Raw genomic sequence first — 24,407 nt, 5'->3', positions numbered from 1 at the left:
ATTATAATTTCTAATTTCAGTTCATTGACGTTGGACTTTTGTCTTCTGCATAATTTGAATTCTTATAATGTTATTAAAACGGGCTTTGACTTCAGTAGACTGAATAATTTATTTTTCATTTATTTTGTTAGCTTTTTGTAAAAAATCATTTGCGCACAAATTATGTTTAAGTTTTTCTTAAGAAGCATTTGTTGAATTTCTCGCTACTCTTTACCAGCGAAAGGTTGGATTAGCTGTTACATTATAACGCCTTTACGGCTGAAAGAGCGAACATGTTCAGTGACGTGATTCGAACCCGCGACCTGCAGATTATGACTCGAACGCCCTATCTACCAGGTCATGCTAGGCCCTACTTAAGAAGCTCTCATTTATTTAAAAAAATATGACGTTACGTTTGAAATACCATGACTTTAGATTATTAGCTGTATTTTGTATTCATGACAAAGGTATTAATACTCTCTGCTGCCGTCCTTAATTTTGAACTGATGAAGTCAACAGAATCCTACCGTTTACTATTGAATGTGTTATCACACGGATTCGAAGCCGGCTCGCCAACTCTGAAATTAAATTCTCTATCACAGAGCCAAACCGCACCCGAAATTTGATAAGAGTAGCCATTTTAATGTGTAAATTGGTTAATGACAAGTATACACAAGTGGTCAAGTTAGTTATAATATGGACGTAAGTTTAATGAGTATATGATAATGGGAACTATCATTTCTGAGGTTTAGTGTGTCAATTTTTTTCATTAAAGATAACTTGTAAAATTGAGACGTTTGTAAACAAATCTTATGTCAGCTGTTGAAACTAAAGTATATGTAAATAGTATTGAACACTTTACCGAAAAAGGACTTTTGAAAATATGTTATAACTTAGTATGTTTCTATCATATCATTCTAAGGTAGTAACGAAAATATTTTATATACGTCCCTGTGAAGTCAGCCTGTAAATACTATTTCTTAATTTCTATAACTCCTTTCTTTTTACTCGACAGCCTAGAGGTTTTCTTAAAACGAAATTAAATGTTCTACATCTTTTCCTTCACTGCCTTTTTCTTTTCTTTTTGTATTATTTCAGGTAGCCAATATATGGCTTATTTTCTTCGGTGACGTTTCTTGACATTTATTTACTTGAAAAGGTTGTAAATTCTTTACCTTCCATATTATTCAAACTACGCATTCTTGCTTTAGGAATCGATTTACTAAACCAAGCACCGTGCTCAGCATAGAAACTGTTGCTAAGAGACTGCAGTTTCACTTTGCATCATTTGTTCGTTTCTGGGGTGTAAGCTAATGTGCCTTGCAGGGTTTAAGAAATCTAAAGTTAAAAAAAATTCATATTTTTTCTCCTGGGTTATAAATAGGGAATATATAATCCTTATTTGCATTAGTGATCAGAATTTACTGTTTACACTGCTGGGCTGCGAAATAAAAGCGTCAGACTAAAATAAAATAAAATCTTACTCTATTCAATATTTTCTGTTATCTGAAACAAAAATAAAAACTAAAGCATAATCTTCGATTATTTTCTGTATATTTTACTGATTATTTTACTTCTGGGCAATCATGAACAATATAGACATAGTTTTAAAAACAAAAAAACTACATGATTCGTAATGAAGCTTAAAACCACCATACAGTTTACACACAAATATAGCCGTTACGCTTTTTTACAAGATTACGTATAAATTCTCAACATTTTAAGGTTTCATGAGTATACTGGAATGGGCGACAACTGCCTGTTGTCAAAATACACAAGTGTAGAGGTCCATTCCAGCATACTCTGCCTAAACAATCTATCAAAGAATATTTTAAGATTTATTTGAGAATTTCCTGCTACTGATAATCAGAATAAATACTCTAAACAGAACCTCTTCATTAAGCTCTCTTTTGATTCGTAATAGTTTTTGGAGCTGTCTTAATACCGCACGCACAGGCCATAACATTACCCCTAACGCCATTCTCTAAAGAGAATAACTTATGGTAACTGGTGATCCTTAAGCCTCATCCTGTGACTGTGTTGTCTATCAGTGTTCCCTTTATCGACCAAGAGGTTGCTTTATTTAATATATTCGTGATGAATCGACTGAAGCCAGTCATTAAGGCTTATATCACCTATCCTATATATAATGCATATATCTAACCCTATAACTTATCTTTAGCTTTTGAGCACTTAATTGATACCTAAACCTTCTAGTAAATTTAATCATAATTAAATTAGACCTGCTGTGTTGTCTTTAGAGTAAACTCACTCGCACAGACATATGCATATTTATGTGAAAATTGTATACTTTTTTGTTGTTGTTGGTTGGTTTTTAATTTCCGACTCTTCTTTAGATTCGAACTTAAACTTCTAAAGTTAAGTTAAACTAAATAATGAAAATGTTGATATCAGCTTGGTTGTAAGAGCAGGAAGGTTGTTGAAGTTCGGAATGTCAAAAAATACTCATTGAAAGGCGTAATTTGGAAAATGTGATCTATTTTGTGTTTGAAATATAAAACGCCATTCAAAAGATTTGAATGAAATACAAATGCGGAAAATCTACAGTAGTAAAACTATATTATTCCAAATAAAATGAAGAAATGCAATGTAAACTCGTAAATACAATAAACTAATACAAAGGCAGAAGAAAATATGACGGTTTACAACACGATCTAACAAAGTTTCCTACACAATTTCCTTGTTGTCCGACGCTATATTAGCGAGATTACTGTAGGTAGGTTCTATTGTATTTTTAAACACTTTATTCAGTCAATGAGGATTTCATATTTTTCCAAGAAGAAAAGTGTATAACAGTAATTATTTGAACGCCAAAAGTTAACGAAGCATTAGAGATAAATTGGTCTAACATTTGTAATAAAAATCACGTTAATTGCAAATATTTTTTTCCATTGGACAAATTAAGAGGAATGTGGAAAACAAACATCTGTAGTTAACGTAACTTTTTATCATAAATTTCAACAACACTTTGATCGCCTTATCCATGTAGTGTTTAAAAATACAATAAGCCTAATATTATTATTTTATGACAAATATAATTGATTATAATCACGCTTTGCGAGTAAAAGTCTTTCACACCATAACAGTTGTTAAATCAACTCTAGTTTGCTGTCAAAACTCCAGTCATTTCATCTTGCAAACTCACGTCAAGAGTGATGTTCTGTATCATATCTTCCGCATATACTAAGTCGAACTTGATGTTTGGCATTATTAAAATCTGTCAATGTCACATTAAGCCTCAGTGAAATAATCTATAAGTACCCTTGAAAATCTAATTATTCTATCGAGCTTGATGGAGACGTACGACCAGGGATGAGCAACTTGGCGGGAAGTGATGGCTTGTAGCAGTTTAAAGTAATATTCCTCAGAAAAAAACACTTGAAATGTCTGTGAACATTTTTAGTAAATAAGGTATTAATTTATTGTTCTTTTAGGCAAGAAAGCAGCAAGGATATACAAAAAATATTACTTTATGTTAGATTGATATGTAAAAAGCTTTTAGTCTTAAGTTGTTTTTAATAGGTTCGCTTAATGTAAGTTACCTTTCAGAATCATTCTAAGAATATATAAAATTTATTAAGCTATTTTTGATATAAAAATTTAAGCCAAGTAACACATCATGTTTTCATATACTACAAAGAAGTTTCTAATACATCATAATCGTGTTGAAATCCTCATTCTTATCGCTTTCTGTTCATCAACGATGACCTACCATCTAATAACATTACAATTAAAATAACGACCATAGAATGTCATCCAATTGTTAATAGACCAATAATGTGTTTAATTGTTACTCGTTGGTTTACAAATAGTCATGGTGAAAAAAAGAAATGTGGCGTTTAAAACAATTTCTACTTGAAGAAAAGGTTTTCAATATATAGCGTGAAAGTTCTTATCCAACATTCACTATTGTTCTTTGTAATATGTTTTTTTCTTATGTAACTAAGGAGCGAATTTTGTTGTTGATTTTTAATGTATTTTCAGGGTTAAATATTCCAATTTTTATACGATGTTCTTGAAAATTTTCTTCTAAAAGAAAGACCAAGGTCACGGGTCTTTCCGAAACACAGCAGTCACAATTGTCTAATTTTAGCTCACTTCCTCCCCCCGAAAACCATCACGACAGCTATCTCAGTTATTTAAGTTTCACACACAAAAGTAAAATAATGGTTATCAATAGATAGAGCAAGTAATTATTTTGCTCACAGTTTACGTTGTGAGTTTACTTACTGATTAAGTATATTTTATTAACAGTTACAGCTTTTTTCAGTAAATAAAATTTCTTTTTAGAACAGGTACGACCTTTCGATCACTGGTGCGATCATTCTCAAGTACACGAGTTTTAACGGTAAAGAACAATGTATTTAAATTCTAAAATGTAGTCAACATTCAACCGTCTTGGATTATTGAATGTAAATTTAAATACTAAAACGTTCTTTACCGTTAAAACTTACATACTTGAGAATGATCGCACCAGTAATCGAAACGTAGTACCTTTTCTAAAAATAAATCTTACTTATTTAAAAGCTACGTATAATTTGTAATAAAATAAAACTATATGTGGTTCAAAGTAGTTTTTTCTAAATCTCAACAACAAGTTTTTTGGATACAATTCCATATTCTGTTTTATCGCAGAGACGGGATTTTGCTTTCTTTACGTTTGTCATTTGGATAGCCTCCCAGTGGCACAGCAGTATGTCTGCGGACGTACAACGATAGAAACCGGGTTTCGATACCCGTGCTGGGCAGAGCACAGATAGCCCATTGTGTAGCTTTGTGCTTAATTACAAACAAATAAACAAACAAATCCTTTGGATATATCTCCTATTACGATGTTCTTCAAACTAAATCAAAACTAAATTTAAAAGTTTTTGAACTAGAAATGTTATTGGAAAAGTGTTTTGCATTGTATTTCCTTTATCTTTCAAACCTAAATTAAAAAGAAATCTCCAAGAGTTCTGGATAGTCACAGTTTAAAATGTTAAAGCGCCCTCTTTTGTCATATAAAGCTGCCACATTGATTTATGCATACCGTAAGAAAATCAAATTGAATAAGAGGTAAAAACAATTTTACATATAAAGAACTTTTGTACTAATTAATTCAGAATTGGCTTTTTCATTTCAGGCTATTTATTCAACGTACTGACAGATTAAACAAGTTAAACTGTGTTTTCTTTAAATAATATAAATTAAATAAAACCGTTTTTCCAGAACTAATGGTTTAATAAGTCTGTATAAAAAATTAGCATGTTTTTTGTTCCTTTAAACTAATTTTGTATGTTATTGTGCTCTGCTACCGAATAATTCATTTTAGTTTTAATCAACATCCGTTTTTGTTTTCCTGCATTGTGCTTTTCCTCTCCAAACAAATAAATGTGTTGTGTTAACCACAAATTTAGTTTTGAATGAAAAGGATGTAATTCAAAGCGTTACTACAACACAAAACTTGTAAACTTTCGTATCGAAACAATCTTTGTCTTCCTAAATTTCAATTCGTGTCTCCAATGTATAGTCTCTTAAATCTATGTTTGGACGAATTGAAAAAAAATGATGTTTAAAAAAAAGTACGAAGAATGTGCATACCTACAAGTAATTGAAATGTAGTAATCATGTTCACTAATGATAAGTTAAAAAACACATTAATTATGTATAAGTTTCCGCACACTAGAAGTGGGGAGTAGAGTCGCTTCTGTGTATATATTATATTGGTATTACATACATAGAACACGCCTGAGGAGAAATTTTAAGTAGTGAAAAAGATTGATCACAAAATCTTCGATTCCTATGGAGACAAGAAACGTCTATAGGTGTTTCTTACTCGTAATAAATGCACACGTGGAGAATGTTCCTAGTACGTGAAGAGAAAATAGCAATACTCTTGCATTGTGAAGGAAAATATAGTCTTACAAACTATGTGATTCTTTGAAATTTATCTGCATTTGTGGAATCCATTTTCCTCTCATATTTTAGTATAAAGTACAGGAACATTTCCTCATCTTTCCCCTCGTCGTTTTCCAGACAATTTCTCAGTAGCCTTGTATGCAATGTCTATTAGGTCCTATCATTTTATATAGGCCAACAGATATGTATCTACCCATCACAGAAAAATAATCATGGTATTATCAACCGATATAAATTCACGAGGTATTGCAACAAGTGCAATAGTTAATATGTTTGATCATATTTTACAAACTTCTGTATAAGGACAATACTGATAAGATAATCGGATATATATAAATATACTTTAGCTTCAACCTTGTGCCGGCCAAAGCATGTTTTTGTTTAATTTGTCATACCCAAAACCATGTAACAGTGGTTGGTTTATCGTGCATAAGTTACGATATATTATCTAATAATTCTCCATATATGCCAAACAGAAGTTACTCTTTCATTATCACTATAACTCTAAATTACAAGAATAATTCATCAAAACCCTTCTACTAACGCCAGAGATATAAGAACCACATAACGAAATACTTCTCCCCTGTACCTCTGTATACAAGGAGGCTTAACTAAAATAAAAATAAAAAATGATGTCAGCTCGAGTTAGAAACGTAATGATGTTTTATGACCAGCTTCTCTTGTTATTAGATCAACTATGTCGATGGCAAAGAAGCTTACGGTACTAAACTAAATAATTAACCATGGAAAAAAGAACGTTTCTTCTTTAAGTCTGTTACTGTCTGTTCTTCCTCCTGCAGTAAACGTCGGTAAAAAGTAAGTAGTCTCCATATCTCTAAGTATAAGGTAGTGTCAAACAGGGTAGACTATAAATTGTTACCTTAGCGAGTTACCTTCAACTCTACTCGTGTTTCAACAGTTTTTCTTCTTCTTCTAACCTACAGACGTATTTATTTACTAGAGCCAGTAACATTTGTCCTTATTTGTCTGTACACATCGAAATATAATATTTATATCTTTTTTTCTTAAATATAATGGGTGGCTCGAATCTTTTCTCGAAATCATCACATTCGTGATTTTTTGTATAAAAATTTAACATACTAAACGGATTAATATACCTAAATGTCCTCTGTATGATTCTCTGTAGAAATCAATGCATTGAATTGTTACACAAATACTTAATTAAATTCGAAGGACTGTATACCAACCCTGCATCGTTCATGGATCATTTACTCGCACATATATACGTTTGGTAGCTACAAGACAACTTACATTAGCAAACCCAGACGTCGTTTAAACGCATGTATCCATGAACACATAAATATTCCCCACAAAACTTGTGAATCTGGGTCATCTCTCTGCACTTCCACTATCTACAAACACATTCTGAGTGCTACTACGCACTTTTATTTTATTCAACGTTTTATATATATTCATATGTTTTATCAGCATTATATAGATTTTATATTGGTTTTTATGTTCATGTTTCTTCCAGTTCCCTTAACTATCAAAGCTGAGAACAAAGTGACCATCCAACTGGTCAACGAGCACGTGACACTATCTTGTGACGTTTTAGCCTACCCAAGAGCTACGTTAAGGTGGGAAAAGGACGGTCAGAAGATAAACCAGGACAGTGACCATTTTCGTATTAACACCACTAACGTCGGAGTGGACACCGTCCGAGGGACGGTTTTAATTGAACATTTGAGAAGATCGGATAATGGGAGTTACATTTGTGTGGCATCCAACAAGTACAACATGTCTACAGAAGCGCAGCATGTCAGAGTGGATGGTGTGTTCGTTTCTTATCATATAATATTGTAATACTCTTTCATTACATCATGCTAAACTGAATCTTTATGTTACCAGTGTATACTGTTTCCCATCATAAGATTTTTATAATAATTGCTTTTGTAAACCATGGCTGGTAAATTGATTACGAACACTACAATTACTCACCATTGTTCCCTTTCTTTCTTATCATTGTTCGCATCATTGTTTCCAGTATTAGTTATATCATCGTAGCTTGTAAGTCTACTAGCTGTTTGTTTAGTATTGATTGTATCACTGTAAACTGTCAGTCAGACTAGAAAATATATTTGTTAAATATGCTGCTGTCCTTCACCATTATTCATATAATAATAATTGTATCATTGCCACTTGTAAGACTGAATAATATATTTACAATTATACTTCTCATAAGATATCAGTATTAAGCCTATTATATATTTAAACACTACATTCTTTATCTAGTCCATTTAGCGTTCTCACCATAACAACTGTTGTTGTATCAAATGGCTTATATGTATAGTTTTCCGACCGCTACTCTGTTTGCTGTATCCCAGCTGACCTGAAGACCTCTGAATTGAGCGAAACGCGTTGTGGGCAATTTACAAGCTGGCGAAGAATGATTACAATTATACTTGTCATAATACATTAATATTAGGCCTATTACATATTACATTCTTTACTTAGTCCCTTAGGGATTTTCAAGGATTAGAAGATTGTGTAATAATAGTCAGGCATACACATGAAAACAATACTTGAATAGTATATTTGTTAAATATGTTACTGTCCTTCATCTTTGTTTATATAGTATAAATTGTATCATTGCCACTTGTAAGACTGAATAGTATGCTTATTAAAGACGTCACTGTCTCTCATTGTTGTTTTAGTAAACCGTTACAGCTTGTCAGACCAGCTAGTATGCTTGTTAAAGACGTTGTTGTCCGTCATTGTTGTCCTTAGTAAATGTTGTATCCCTGTAATTTAGTGTGTTTTTAAAGGTGTCATTGTCCTTCATCATTGTTCCTAGCAATAGTTACAATTCGAACTCGTCGAACTCGTTAAAGAAGTTACTATCCATTATTGTTGTTTCTAGTAATAGATGTACCATTCGAACTTGTCAAACTGCTAGCATGTTTGTCAAAGATGTTACTGTCCCTCATCATTGTTCCTAGCAATAGTTACAATTCGAACTCGTCAAACTCCATTATTGTTGTTTCTAGTAATAGATGTACCATTCGAACTTGTCAAACTGCTAGCATGTTTGTCAAAGATGTTACTGTCCCTCATCATTGTTCCTAGCAATGATTGTATACTGTAACATGTCAGGCTGACTAGTATTATTTGACAAGACTTATGGTGCAGAATGCTGAGCTACAACATACAAATTCTTAATTTAAACATCATTTATATTAGTCGTTTATGAGGCAAATCTTATTATCATCGCTATTGTAATTCAATATCAAACACAAATTGCTGCTAAATAGTAATATGATCTTTAGAGACGTTATTGTGTGAGGCGTATCTTTTTATATCACAAACCTACAGAAACCTTAGATTTATTCAAATTCAAAACCTCTAATCTTGACGCCTGCTTTCATTACACCTGAAACATTGCTTAGCACTCGTCAAAACTGTTATATTTGTTACATCTCTATTTTGAAGAACTTTTCTCCTCTTTTCTAAGTAAAGCACTGTAAATCTGTTACGCGTACAATATTCTACAGTAATCACGTCACTATGGCAACAAAAGTTATATCAATGTGAAGGATCAGTAATAGAAATATTTCCCTTTTAAAGTTTTACTTTCCTAGGGAAAGTATACTTACGGGATCCAAAATTTAATTTTTTAACCAAGTAATCGATATATTTGTGTTAAGAAAGACAAAATATGAAACAAAAACTGTAAACATGTAACTAGTCCTGATTAAAACAAGAATAAAAATTTTACATCATGAACACAGCTGCTTGTCCTAATACATTCTGTACTAGCTTCGCTACCGTCAGTTTGTCAAGATAAACTCTTAAGATTTACATGTAAAATCGAATTCACACAATTTTCTTGCTTAGTTTCAACAGTGCTAACTAGTTCTTTCAATTACGTACTAAGGGGAAAACTTGTGCTTAGCGCACAAAAATTTTTTACTTTGTAGTGGTATTTTGTATTTGAAAGTTCAAAGTTTATAAGGCAGTGCTGTGTAGTTAAAGTATGTAAAAAAAAATTAAAGTCACCTGCCCAGACTATTCACGTATTTAGATTAGGTACGTAGAGTTCTGAACGAATCTGACGGCCGTGTGGGGCGTCTTAATGACTGAGAGGTTAAACCTAAGTGGGTTAAGCCTAGCCCATAACACCTGATACCCACCAAACACCTCTAGAACGAAAAACATTTTGACTCATATGGTGTGATCAAAAGTTACAAACTGATCACTTATCTAGTTAGTTAGACACAGCAGATCAAGTGACGCTTCCAAAACCTGGGTATCGGGGGCAAATATTAAAACTCAACATAGAGACGGTACCGGTACTCTAAACGAATATAAACAAATGAAGAAATTGATACACAAAACCTTAACGCGTAAACTCTGATGTCTGATATTGGGTTCTGAGGGATAACACATTCATTCTCTAAATACCTTTTCCCTTTGCAATGCAAAGTACTAGCTAAACTCCCCTCTCCCTTACGGATATGATGACCTACTTCTAATTTATATTTTACCTAGTTCAATGAAGTTGAAAAAGCTTTCCCCATACGTTACTCTTTTAATGATATAGTTACTGTACTATACCCAGCTATATTATATCCAACTTCTAAATTAATGTATTCCAACATTATAAGGTTTTGTTTTATGACATTGCATACTCTTAGTTGAACGAGTATATTAAATTAGTAACTTTAGTTTCTGGGTTAATCTATATTTTTCCGTCAATGAAGGTAACTTACTTTGATCAGATCCCTGCAGATTCCCACTGGAAATAGTCATCTAATCAGAAAACTAGTTTCCCATTGGATGGTAACTTTTTATTCCCTTTTGGGCATTTTTAAAATATTACAAAATCAAAATCACGGGTTAACCTGTTGCATATACTGCATAAAACGTTATGAGAAGGCCAACTTTATAAATAACAGTTATCAGTCATCAAGGTCCTTTGAAAACACTTGAAAAATTAAGAGTTTGTTTGTAGAATTTTCATACCGAGAAATTATACAGTTCTATATTTACTGAGTAATGTAGTACAATGTATTACCGTATAAATGTATATTACTATACAAGCAAATGTACCTACGCCTCGCACAGTATTTACTTCGTTGTTATTCCAATGATATTTTAGGCAGCGTGGGCCTAAAAAGGTAGAGGTTTTGCTTTAATGGACAACGTTTCGGTTTCTATACTGAAGCTTTCTTCAACGTGAAGAGGCCTCTATATAGAGGCCGAAATGTCGTTCCGCTCTATAAACAGGTAGAAGCAGTCCTTAAAGTCTATTTATCTCGTTGACTTCACGGTGATAGCGGATCGGCATACGTGTGCGTCACTCGCCATGCAGGTCTCGGCGTCGACTTTATCTAGTACAAATTGAACTGGCTTCCGTCGACTTCACCTAGTACAAATTGAACTGGCTTCCGTCGACGTTATCTAAAAAAAATAGAACTGGTTTCTATCGACTTTACCTAGTAAAAATTGAAATGGCTTTTATCGACTTTATCTAGTAAAAATTGAACTGGCTTCCATCGACTTTACCCACTAAAATTGAACTGGCTTTCATCGACATTACTTAGTAAAATTGAACTGGCTTTCATCGACATTACCTAATAAAAACTTAACTGGTTTCCATCGGCTTTACCTAGTAAAAATTGAACTGGTTTCCATCGACTTTACCTAATAAAAATTTAACTGGTTTCCATCGACTTTACCTAGTAAAAATTTAACTTGTTTCCATGGACATTACCTAATAAAAATTTAACTGGTTTCCATCGACTTTACCTAGTAAAAATTTAACTGGCTTTCATCCACATTACCTAATAAAAATTTAACTGGTTTCCGTCGACTTTACATAGTAAAAATTGAACTGGCTGACAAGCTCGAACTTTTCGTTCGATTGCTTGTCTTTTTAAAATCAATATTTGGAATGACCCACTTAAATTCCTCCACCAAGTACATTCAAAATTGGTTCAAACATTTCCTCAACTTGTAACATCAAAACGCCAGAGTGAAACGAAAACTCTGCTTCATATCTATAGCTATTACTAATATCAATAATATATATTACTATAGTACTGAGAATTATAGTTGATAAATTTGACATTGCTCTTTTTCTAAGAAGAATTGTATTTGATTTATTCGAATCTTCTTCGATTACACTGGCATATTATTTTATGTGTGTAACTTCTTTTAGAGCCGCCAGAGATCAGTTTGGACGAAATTAAAGCTGAAGACTCACGCACAGTTTCATTAAAGTGGCACACCACGTTCACAGGTAACAGTCTTATCACCCGTTTTCACCTACGAGTGAAGAATTATAGCACTGGATCCGATTGGATGGACGTGGATAATAACATCTCTACTAATATCACTTCGTACACTGTCAGGCTACTGGCTCCGGCCATGACCTATGGGTTTCAAATTGCTGCCATCAACAGTGTTGGAAGAAGTGACTGGCAGAATGAAAACATTACCATGCCCCCTGATGGTAAGTCCAGAAACTCACAAGTATTTAAACTGAGCTCCATGAGCAAATAATTCATTGTCTTTCGTCGTAGTTACTATTAATTGCCCACGAACTATTTCTCGTAACTGGTTCAAAATGAACTTGAAAAATAAAATTCCGTGTGTAACTTTAACGTTTTATTGGCTAGAGTGGCACTTGACGTTAAAGAAAAAATAAAAAGCTTATTGAAAGAAATAAGTATACTTATACAAATAATTTTTTTATTATATATTTGCGGCAAAAATGGATTGGTAGGTATAAAATTATATATATATCTGTGTGTGTGTGTGTGTGTGTGTGCTTAGCCGGGTGGAGGGTTAATAGGAGGATGTGCGTGTAAGTATTTATGAAGAAAACAGTGTAATAATTATATAAAAACACAAGACTCTCATAGTTTTTCACAACTTTTTTACATTAATCTTGCATCAGTTTTGCATATTCCTGGACTTACACTCCCCACAGTTAGTTTATAAATCAATTCAAAAACTTATTATTATTAGTTCTATACTCCGGACAGTAATGTTTGAATCTTAGCGGGTACTACTGACTTCTCATCATCAGTTCTATACTACGGACAGTTATGTTTGAATCTTAGCGAGTACTTCTGACTTCTCATCATCAGTTCTATACTACGGACAGTTATGTTTGTTAGTAGTACTCGCTAAGATTCAAGAATAATTGTCCCTAGTATAGAACTGATGATGAGAAGTCAGGAGTACTCGCTAAGATTCAAACATAACTGTTCCTAATATAGAACTGATGATGATAAGTCGGTAGTACCCGCTAAAATTCAAACATAACTGTCCGTAGTATAGAACTGATGATGAGAAGTCAGGAGTACTCGCTAAGACTCTTCTCATCATCAGTTCTATACTAGAGACAGTTATGTTTGAATCTTATCGGGTACTATAGATTTATCATCATCAGTTCTATACTACGGACAGTTATGTTTGAATCTTAGGGTCTCTACTCTGACCATTTAACTTATGTATCGCATAAAGTGCTGTTCAGGTTGAGAATATCAAAAACCAAACCGAAAACTGTATATGTTTCTTCTTCTTAGTATTGTATAACCATTCATCAGTTCTTGTTGGTTTCTTGAGAATATTACTGACAACTTTTAATTTTTATAGATATTATAGATAAAATATAACACAAAGTTAATATTACTTAAGTTTCAATTTTTATCCACATAATAAAAGGTGCAAATTATCTTTTTAAAGTTTTACAACGTAAAATGAAAAGAAAAATAGCCTGCTAATATAATTAAAATAATTATATTCGCTGATTGTCTTACGCTTACCCTCTAAGCAGAAACCGTTGTGATTTGCAGTCTATATAATGTTCACAGCATTTTATGTTGTTTTTCTGTAGTTATTGATTAATACGGGTGTCTCTATGTCATTAAACATCAAAATCTCTTTACATTTACTAATGACTAACACAATGGATTTGGAAAGATAAAAAACAAGGCTCCTTTGAGAATAGCCCGAATTTACTGATGTTTTTTTGTTGTTGTTGTTTTACTGATCCGCCATGAACATGATTGTTTGTTTCTATAATGTAGTTTGTTCTCATTCGACCGCTTTCTACTTCCCGTCGTCTCTTCTTGGAGGTATATCAAGGTATCATGGTCGACTTATGTAAACGGGGGTAACTCTTAAAGTAACTTATTAAATTATTAATAAGTATACCCATTGATAAGTATACATGTATGTGCAACTATGAAGATTGATGATTTAATAGTTGGCTTCTTCATAACTTGACTGAGTAATAATAGATTATTATGAAAAAGCTGGAAATACAACCAGGATCTGTCAAATTAAATTTTGGAATAAATGGTTGGAAAAATGTAATTGTGTTTCACACGGAGTCGTTTCACCATGATCAATTGCTTTTGTGATGAACAACAGTTTTTGAAAAACCAGTGAAGAATTATATACATATGAACAAAAACTATCCTCAAACCTGGTAACTTACAAAAAATAAGGCTAATAAAAAAACTACCTCGGTATTTCTTTTGTCATTTGGAAAACTAACAACAATTTATCTACGTACGAATAGCTCACACACGTAAGCTACACAAGGTTACTACCGAACTGTGAGCAGATTGTATGATGTTAGACAAAGATTGCTTTTTTGTTCTTATTATCATTGCAGTTAGGTATTACTTTCCTACGATAATGTTGAATTTATCTACCAAGATTGATTATTTGACAGTTGGCGTCTTCATAACTTGACTGGGTTTTAATAGATTATAATGAAAAGGTTGGGAATAAAGTCAGAATCCGACAGGATAATTTTTGGAACAAATGGTTAGAAAATTGTAATTGTGTTTCAGACGGAGTCGTTTTACCACTGGCCAATGATTTTGTGATTAACAACAGTTTTTGAAAACCAGTGAACAATTATTGCTGTAGTTAAATATATGCACTTAACGATCAAAAAACTGTTTCGTGAAGTATTAACTTAACATAAATGGGGTGAAAATCGCGTAAGGAACAACATCTAACATTATATCATTAAATCTTTTGTTTTCCTGTCAGCAGATGAGGCTCAGGAAGAGTAGAAAGTGTTCTCTATTTCCCCCAAGAATAACTGACAGATGTGTAATTTCTGAATCTATATACATTAAAAATCCCCTTGAGTCTAGAATGTGTACCAATGTTTTCAAATACAGAAGTGTAATTAAGTCCCATCATTAAAGTTTCTTTTCGCAAAAAGTATTTAATTTAGATCATTTAGAATTAATTTATGTATCGTTAGAACCTAACAACCTGTGAAATTATTCAAGCAATAAAAATGTGTACAGGACAAGTTTTAATGACAAAATTAGCTGTTGAAATATTAGCATATAAAAGTACACGTTAAGTACGATACTAATCCAAAAACAATAATTTACTTGATCAATTATTGAACTGAAACTACTACAGCTTAGCCGAATTATAAAATAATTATAGTTTTCTTTAGATAAAGTTTTAGATAGTGTGTGTTGACATATTTAAAAACTGCATATGGAGTGGTGTTTAATTTTGAAAGCGACGTCTTGGAGAGTTTTAGAAATTTAGCATAACACTGTTGAAATTTATTTTTACAATTATACGTATTTGGTTATTGTTATGATACTTAACTTATCTAATGCATACTTTACAAAAAATAGAGAGCTTGGAATATTATTTCTAAAACTAATATTTAATTTTCAAATTCTAGGCAAATGCTTAACTTTTTTGAACATTAATTTTCATACGCTAGCTTCTAGTAATAACATTACCACTATAAACTGTTAGGAACCTACATCTTTAACTACATTATTTAGCAGTACCTCGGAGAAACAAAAATACCAATAAGAGTCAGAATTCAGGAGCATAACAGACATACAAAACTCTTTAATACCGACGTGTTTGTAATAATCCATCGTTTCACAGAAGACTAACACCACACAATAAAATGGAATACTAAAATAATGGAATATTAACCACACATGAGAAAAAAAGAAAGATAAAAGAAACCTTTTTACAATCACCTAACTGTTAATCTAGTCAGTATGATAAAATAATAAAACTAATTAATAGTCAGTATCTATTAATTAGACATAGCTGATCGTATAAGCTATGAACTACCATAATGACGATTTATATCCGTTTGCCACAACCTTACCATAAGTACATAACACAAATCATTCAAACGTATATACAAACGTATATTTTGATTTATATGCGAAAATTAAACTATTAATATGCAAATTGCAAAGCGATTCCCCCCAAAATATTTTCCTCGAATACTTGAAACTACGAAAAGTTCGTTTGAAGGTTCGTATTAGGATGATCGAACTTTGTGTCTTTAAACATTCCACTATCAATATCCATCGATACACCCAACTAAGCTGATTGTTCAACTCAACCAAATCCATTTTTCAAGTAGATAAAATATAACATCGATAACCGTTATCAAAGAGACGTATCATAGATATTCCAAGAATATATAGTAAGATAAATGGAAATTGTAAGAGTTGGAAATATTTATGCACGCATGTATGTGTACAAACTAAAAAGTAATGTATACAGACGTGATAAGTAGGAGCCATGTGATAAATATATAAATATAGTACAGAAAAAAAAACTAAGTTTTAGTTGTTCAGTAATATATTCTTATTTCTCACCTAAGGTTTTGTTATGCTGTTTATAAGCATCATGGAGACTGGAATACTGAATTCAGCGGATACGTTTTCTTATCATTTCCGAGGTCTATATCTTTAATAATGTATTGCATTATTCATGTTCCTGTTTCTCTGCCATTAACTTTCTTCGCACACTAAACTGGAAACAGTAAATGTTAGTATATATCTGAGATCACACTAAGCTGGAGACATTAAATGTTCGTATATATCTGAGATCTTCTAAGCTGAAGAACCTACATCCACTCCTAGCTATAATTCTTTATTTTTTCTGTTTCGTTATATTTCGCGCATTAAACTTGAGAATAGGTAATAAATTCATTGTGAAAGTTCAGTTTCTCAGGTCAAACTTTTACTTTCACTGTTCTAGTTTGAAGTTTGTGCCCTGTATCTAGTTGCCAATTTTATGTTTTAGGTCTTTAAATAAATGTGTTTGATTGTTGAGTTTTGTCCAAAGCTACACAAGGATAACTGCCCTATCCGTCCTAATTTTGAAGTGAGAAATACAACCCACCGCCAACTCTTGAGTTACTTTTGTCAGACCGTATAGTGGAAGTTGACCATTACTCTTATAACGCACCTAAGGCGCCAAAGGGTTACAGCACACTATTTTGTAAGATTTTTGGTAACACGCTTTGTTACGTTAGTATGTCATATATTACGAAACACACGTTCTTAGCTTCAATATCTCGCTTATAAACGTTGCTTGTGATAAAAGTCCTTTAGAGTCATATAGATAATAGTAGGTTTAAAAAAATAACCGCAACTTAACTTTACGATTTATGTTCAAACTGACAAAACTAGCGTTGGTGAGATTATGGAAAACACCGTAAGTACTATTATTAAGCTATCTCATCGTGGTCTATGTAGTATTTAAAATTAAAATTTAATGAGATTATTTCTTTGTAGCTAATAACCAAAGAAAGTGGTTTTTATGCATTAGAAAACGTCACTTGGTATCTTCATGATCTGAACTACATAAATCATCGCTTTTTATGATGAAATGATAAATATAAGAAGTATAATAGGTTAGATGGCGCTGTTTTTGTGTCTGTAATAATCTAATAACTTTCGGGTAGAGAACATGTGCAAGATGTTTTTTTAGTAAATCCATTTGTTCGCGCCCGAAGGTGTCGGAGCTCCAACGTTGGTTATTAAACTGTAATCAATTCCTTTTCTTTCCTGAATGTAATCCTAAAGTTTGTTTGTTTTTTCTTTGCTTCTCTAATACCATCGGTGAATGTGAAGTTCATTTGTAAAGATTACACCGGTTTGTTAGGATTGTTGTCTCTCTTTCTAAGCTCAGAGCACGTTGATATCTTTCTGGTATATATAAAACTTCGAACAGCTTTACTAATGGTACAACTTATTTCGAAAAGTACATTTCATCAATATAAAATTCTCATCTACTTTGTACACTGTTAAATAAAGTATCTCAGAAATATTCCACTTTACTTTGTACACTCTTACAATAAATTCTTTCAGACCTTTTCCTCTCTACTTTGGACACTGTTACATAGGGTTTCTCAAAACTCTTTAACCTCTTTTATAGACTGTTACTTAAATTGTCTCAGATATCTTTACACTGGTTTTCTACACTGTTACATAAAGTTTATCGGAACTCTTCTTGTCTGTATTATACGCCGTTACTTATTGTGTCTCAGAACTTTTCCTACCCATTTTGTATACTGTTGCACAAAATGTCTCAGAACTTCTCCTGTATATTTTTTACACTGTTACGTATTGTACGCTGTTACCTAAAGTTTATCTTAAATCTTCCTGTATATTTCTACACTGTCACCTTAAGTGTTTCAGAACTCTTCCTATCTACTTTCTACACTTTCACATAAATTATCTCAGAACTCTTCCTCTCTGTTTTCTGCGCTGTTACATAAAGTATCTCAGAACTATTCCTATCTACTCTGTCATCTGTTATATAAAATGTCTCAGAACTTTTCATCTCTACTTTGTAAACTGTTACATAAAGTGTCTCAGAACTATTCCTCTCTACTTTGTAAGCTGTTACATGTCTTAGAACTCTTCCTATCTATTTCCAACGTTGTTACCTAAAGTATTTCAGAACTCTACCCTTTTACTTTGTATGCTGTTACATAAAGTGTCAGAGAAATCGTTCAGTCTGTTTTGTACATTGTTACATAAAGAGTCTCAAAACACTTCCTGTATACATTTTACGCTGTTACCTATAGTGTCTCAGAACTCTTCCTATCTACTTTCTACACTTTTACATAACGTGTCTCAGACCTATTTCATTCTATTTTGTACATTGTTTCTTAAAGTATCTCAAAACTCTGCCCGTTTACTTTGTACGCTGCTACATCAAGTGTCTTAGAAGTCGTTCAACCTGTTTTTTACTCTGTTACCTAACTTATTTCAGAACTCGTTCTGTCTACTCTACATGTTGTTACCTAAAGTGTCTAAAAATTCTCCCTTTTACTTTGTACCCTATTTCATAAAGTTCACAAAACTCTTCCAGTGTATTGTATATTGTTACCTAAGTTGTCTCAGAATCCTCCCCTTCTTTGTAAGCTGCTACATAAAATATCTCAGAACTCTTCCTGTCTATTTTCTACGCTATTACCTAAAGTGTTTCAGAATTCTTCCTGTCTGTTTTATACTCTATTACCTAAAGTGTTTCAGAACTCTTCCTCTCTACTTTCTACATTGTTACATAAAGTATCTCAGAGCTCTCACCTTCTACATTATATGCTATTACCTAAAACGTCTCATAAATCTTCCTGTCTGTATTGTATGCTGTTACCTAAAGTGTACCGGATCTATCAAGGCAGTTATAACTGGGGAAATTAAAAAGATGATAGTACCAACAGAATACCGGACTCAAGTAATGAAATTGGTTCATGAGTCGATTGTGTGAGGTCACCTAGGAGCTAAGAAGACGGCAAACATAATCACCAGCAACTTTCATTGGCCTGGGTCATTGGAGATGTGACCAGATTCTGCAGGTCATATGATATCTGCCAAAGGACAATACCTAGAGAGAAGATAGCCAAGGTGAGATGCCTCTCATAGAAGAGCCATTCAGCAGAGTAGCTGTGGACGTAATTGGACCACTAGCACCTGTTTCTGACAATGGCTACCGGTATGTGCTGATAGTAGTCGACTATGAAACCCATTACCCAGAAGCCAAAGCACTGCCGAAGATAGAGAGAGAGAGAGTACTAGAAGCCCTCCTAGAAGTATTCTGCAGAGTTGGCTTCCCAAAAAGAAGTATTGAGTGACAGAGGGACCCAATTTACCTCAGAACTGATGTAAGAGGTGTACAGGATTTTTACCCTTTGAGTTGCTATACGGAAGAACAGTACGAGGTCCGATACAAATATTGAAAGATCTTTGGACAGGAGAAGAAGAGTCAGAAGCAAAGAACACATACCAGTAGGTGTTAGACCTCAGAAACCGACTGGAGGAGACCTGTCAACTCGCTCGAGAGAGCTAGTTTACATCTCGAGACAGTCAGAAGCACTTGTATGACAAGAAGACCAAGGATCGACGTTTCGAGGTCGGACAGAAGGTGTTGATTCTGCTAACTACAGATAACAACAAACTCAAACTGCAGTGGAAATGACCTTTTGATAAGATTAAAATAGCATATTTAATGTTTTACTTATAAAGCGAAACTTTAAATGCTACATTAAGCAAATTAAATGAATAAATTTAAGACTTTGGTTATTACTATAAAGTTGATGTCATGTTGGTTCATCTGCACTCTCATAATACCAACGTGGCCTCTGGTACTGCTCCGTGGCCCTAACGACACGCTCTCTGTTAAGTAGCATTTGAGATATTATTTCATGGCTAGCAACACACTTTCTAGTAACATACAATTTCCGTTGTCCTGGCGGTATGACAACTTCTGCTTAGCTACATGTTCTTGGTACTGCCCTCTGGTTCCACTTTGTGAAACTATGACGTCATTGTCTCTACCCTATGTCCTGAGGTCGACGCACATGTTGTCCTCTGGTGGCATGCCATGCAACAATTCAGATAACTACACTGGTGATTCACTCACGAACTATCTGCACACTCATTATACCAAGGCGCTCTTTGGTGCCACTTTGTGGCCCTAGCAACGCGCTTTCTGAACAACTTCCGTTGTCAAGTGTTATGGTGGCAAGAAACTAACCCTTGCTATGGCGGCCGCAACGCGCCCTCTGATTCCACTTCGTGGAATTATGATATCATTGTCTTTACAACTCCCCGTTGCCTGAAGTCGACACACGTGTCGCCTTCTGGTGGAGTGTCGATCAACTTTGTACACTGTTACATAAAGTGTCTCAGGACTGTCCCCTTCTACTTTGTACAATGTCACAAAAAGTGTCTCAAACTCTCCCCTTCTATTTTTTATGCTATTACGTAAAGTGTCTTGGACTTTCCTCTTCTACTTTTTACGCTGTCACATAAAGTGTCTTGGAACTTTCCTCTTCTACTTTGTGCACTGTTGTCTAAATATATTATAACTCTTCCTTTCTATCAGAATTATTTCAGTCTTATCTAAAGTGTCTAGATATCTTCCAATCTGCTTTGTACACAGTTGCTTAAAGTGTCTCAAAACTCATCCCGTGTACTTTGTAAGTTATCTAAAGTGTCTCAGAAATATTCTTCTCTATTTTGTGCAGTCCCACCAAAAGTATCTCAAATCCACGTTTTCGCATCAACAAACCAGACTCTGTTGTTTGGATGGAAGAGACCTACCCACGACAACGGCGCTGTAATCACACACTATATTCTTCAGCTAAAGCACAAAGGAAAACTTGTGGCTAACGAAATTTTAAATGGAACTTCTAGACAGAAGGATAACCAAACTGACAGTACCTTTAAAAACCGTCGCAGCAACTACATGTATTTATTTGGCAACTTAAATCCAGGAGAAACGTACGCATTTCGGGTAAGGCTGAATACTTTTCTCTTCTTCTATTTTTGTTTTTAGAATTTTACTACTAAAGACTTATTTGTAATTATCTGTATGTTTGTTATTTTTTAATTTACTTTTACATAACCCTGTATTTTCGTTGTGCTCTTTGCTTTTTGTTTTTTATTCCTTCCAAAAGATATATATTTATATATTACGTATATCCGTGTGTGTAATTCGCTTCTCCATGTATTACTGTACATGCAATCTTGATAAAATTTATATTCTTTTACTTGATAACGTCACTCATAAATCTTATTAATTTCTTCATTCACCAGACTCTAGCTTACAAAGCTTCGTACACTGACTACTCTCTGTGATGAAGTAATGCATTGTTTTCTTTCTTTACAAACTTCATTCTATAAAGTTCCAACCCTGTTTAAATAAACTCTGGTAGGTCTGCCCTTTATGAAGTTTATTTTCATTTTGTCTCCTATTTCATGTTTCACTTTGTTCTGCTAAACCTATGTTCAACCTTTTGTAGACTTGAGAAGATTACTTCTTCCTAAGAATAACTTCTGATAGCTTTAAAAAATGTCAGCGCTGTTTGTTTGTTGTTGTTTTCTTGTCATTTTTAATTAAAAAGAAAAAATGAAACCAATTGTGTTTGATTCATATCTCCTAAAGAAATCAGCTCAAAGATTAATATAAAATAAAGGCATCGATTGTTTCATATTCATCATCTGAATATTATTCACTAACTTGCCTCCCCCTCGCCCCATGGATAAGCGGTAAGTATTAGAACTTATAACGCTACAAACTGGGTTTCGATACCCGAGGTAGTCACAGCACCGATAGCCCATTGAATAGCTTTGTGCTTAATAGCAAATAAATGAAAACTCATTAACTTAGAGATTGGTAGGTTGGACATGTTGTTTACAATATCGAATCCACATTTACACTGGCCAACAACTTTTTTTCTAATCCTTTTAAGATGTCCGTCGCTCATCTAATGGAAATTCTTATCGTCATGGTTTGTCTGAGCAGACTTTCTTAAGATGCTGTACACAAAACTAGTGAATAGTTTAACTAGATAAATGAAAGGTGGGCACAAGCTTTTAAAATTTAGGACTTTTTGAGTAACTTGGTTCATATGGAACGTCATTCTAGATGGCAAATTTTAACGCTAATATTTAAAACAAGGATCATGCAAAATTTTCATTTATAAACAAGTAATGACATTTCGAAGACGAAGCAATAGTTATTAATTTTAAATGGCTTCCCAATGACTACCAAATTGCATTAAACTATCTAAGCTCATCTTTTTAAATAGTGACTATAAACTCGATTCGTTTTACTTTCTTTGTTGGAAGGCCGGGCGTAGCCAAGTAGTAAGTGTGCCAGAACTGTCAATCCCATGATTAATGGTTCGGAACCTGTTACTGCTAAAACGCACTCTGCACTAAGGGGACTTAGGTATGCCATAAGCGTGAAAATGAAATCCCGCTACTTAATTGGACAAAACTAGTGGTGGGTGCTGTTGGGTAGTTGCTTTCCCTCTGGTATATCAGTTCAATTTAGGGACGGCTGCGATCATCGAATCACTATTGCACCCTTGACAGTAGAATTATTGTTCAACACTCAATGACGACAAAATTTGACATAATAATCGCATTTTTTGGTAGCTGGAAGAATAAGAACGGAGGTCTAATTTCGGTAACACATATTATTTACTAACGAAAGTACCCGGCCTCGCTCGGGTTATTAGGTTGATGTATTCTAGTTGACAGTGTCAGCACGTGTATTTCGAACCAATTTTAGCATAAAAGTATAACCTATATACTTTTGTTACTAAGCAACATGACCTACAAGCCATTGTTGGAACGCATTGTTACCAAACGCACTTGCTTTTCTATATATTAGAAGTTGTTATATAGGGAACCACTTCCCTTCTGTGTGGTTTTTCGCTAGTTTACCTTTTTAAAAAGATTCGCGCACGCACCCACGTGCTTGTCTGTGATTTCTATTTGTAATATAAGGAACCACTTCTTTTCATTGTGGTTTTTCGCTACCTTGCCTCATTAAACAAATGCGCAGGTGCATGCGCGCACGCACGTGGATAAGATAAGTAATATTCAGGTGCACACCCTCAGGAGCTACTTAGTACAGGTGCAAAATTTCAGGTTTCTAGGTTATTTCTTCTTGGAGCTATGGCGGTCACACATACACAGACACTCACGCGCGGTCTGGCTGTCTGGGATTTCTAATCGTAATATAAGGAACCACTTCTTTTCAATGTGTTTTTTTTTGCTAGCTTGCCTCATAAAAAGATGCTCACGCACATGCGTGCACAGATAAGTAATAATATGGGTGCAAAATTTCATATTTCTAGGTTCTTTCCCCTAGGGACACGTGCGTGTCTGTCTGTCTGGGTGGCTGTGATTTCTATTTGTAATATAAGGAACCACTTCTTTTCTATGTGTATTTTCGCTAGCTTACTTCATTAAAAATGGATAAGATAAGCAATACCCAGGTGCATACTCTCAGGGTCCACTTAGTACGGGTGCAAAATTTCAGGTTTCTAGGTTCTTTCCTCTTAGAGTTATGTTGGTCACATATACACAGATATGCATATGCACATGCACACATGTGCGTATCTGTCTGTCTGTGATTTATATTCAGAATATAAGGAACCACTTATTTTCTATGTGGTTTTTCTCTAGCTTGCTTCTTTAAAAAGATGCGCACACGCGCGTGGATAAGATAATTCATAATTCCCAGTTGCACTCCCTCAGGGTTCACTTAGTACGATTGCAAAATTTCAGGTTTCTTGGTTCTTTCCTCTTGGAGATATGGCGGTCATACACACACTGATAGAAACACAGACACGCTTTTTTATTGTTATAGATACACCAAATAAGTCATAAAATAACTTACTGTCTTTCGAAAATTTT

The 24,407-nt window shown here is 33.8% G+C and overlaps 1 protein-coding gene across 1 annotated transcript in view; it reads left to right on the top strand.

Moving 5' to 3' along the window:
* The window catches only part of LOC106462293 (receptor-type tyrosine-protein phosphatase F-like), a 333,656-nt gene that overhangs the window by 237,991 nt on the left and 71,258 nt on the right, over positions 1-24,407 (top strand). The window contains exons 3-5 of the mRNA XM_022389747.1: positions 7,397-7,693; positions 12,083-12,376; positions 21,221-21,489. Of these exons, the coding sequence (XP_022245455.1) occupies positions 7,397-7,693; positions 12,083-12,376; positions 21,221-21,489 (860 nt within the window). The remainder of the gene's footprint in view (positions 1-7,396; positions 7,694-12,082; positions 12,377-21,220; positions 21,490-24,407) is intronic.

This window comes from Limulus polyphemus, unplaced genomic scaffold, assembly GCF_000517525.1.
Source record: "Limulus polyphemus unplaced genomic scaffold, Limulus_polyphemus-2.1.2 Scaffold45, whole genome shotgun sequence".
In the NCBI taxonomy this organism is placed as follows: domain Eukaryota; kingdom Metazoa; phylum Arthropoda; class Merostomata; order Xiphosura; family Limulidae; genus Limulus; species Limulus polyphemus.
The sequence above is the reverse complement of the archived record's forward strand: the minus strand, read 5'-3'. Positions and strand labels throughout refer to the sequence as shown.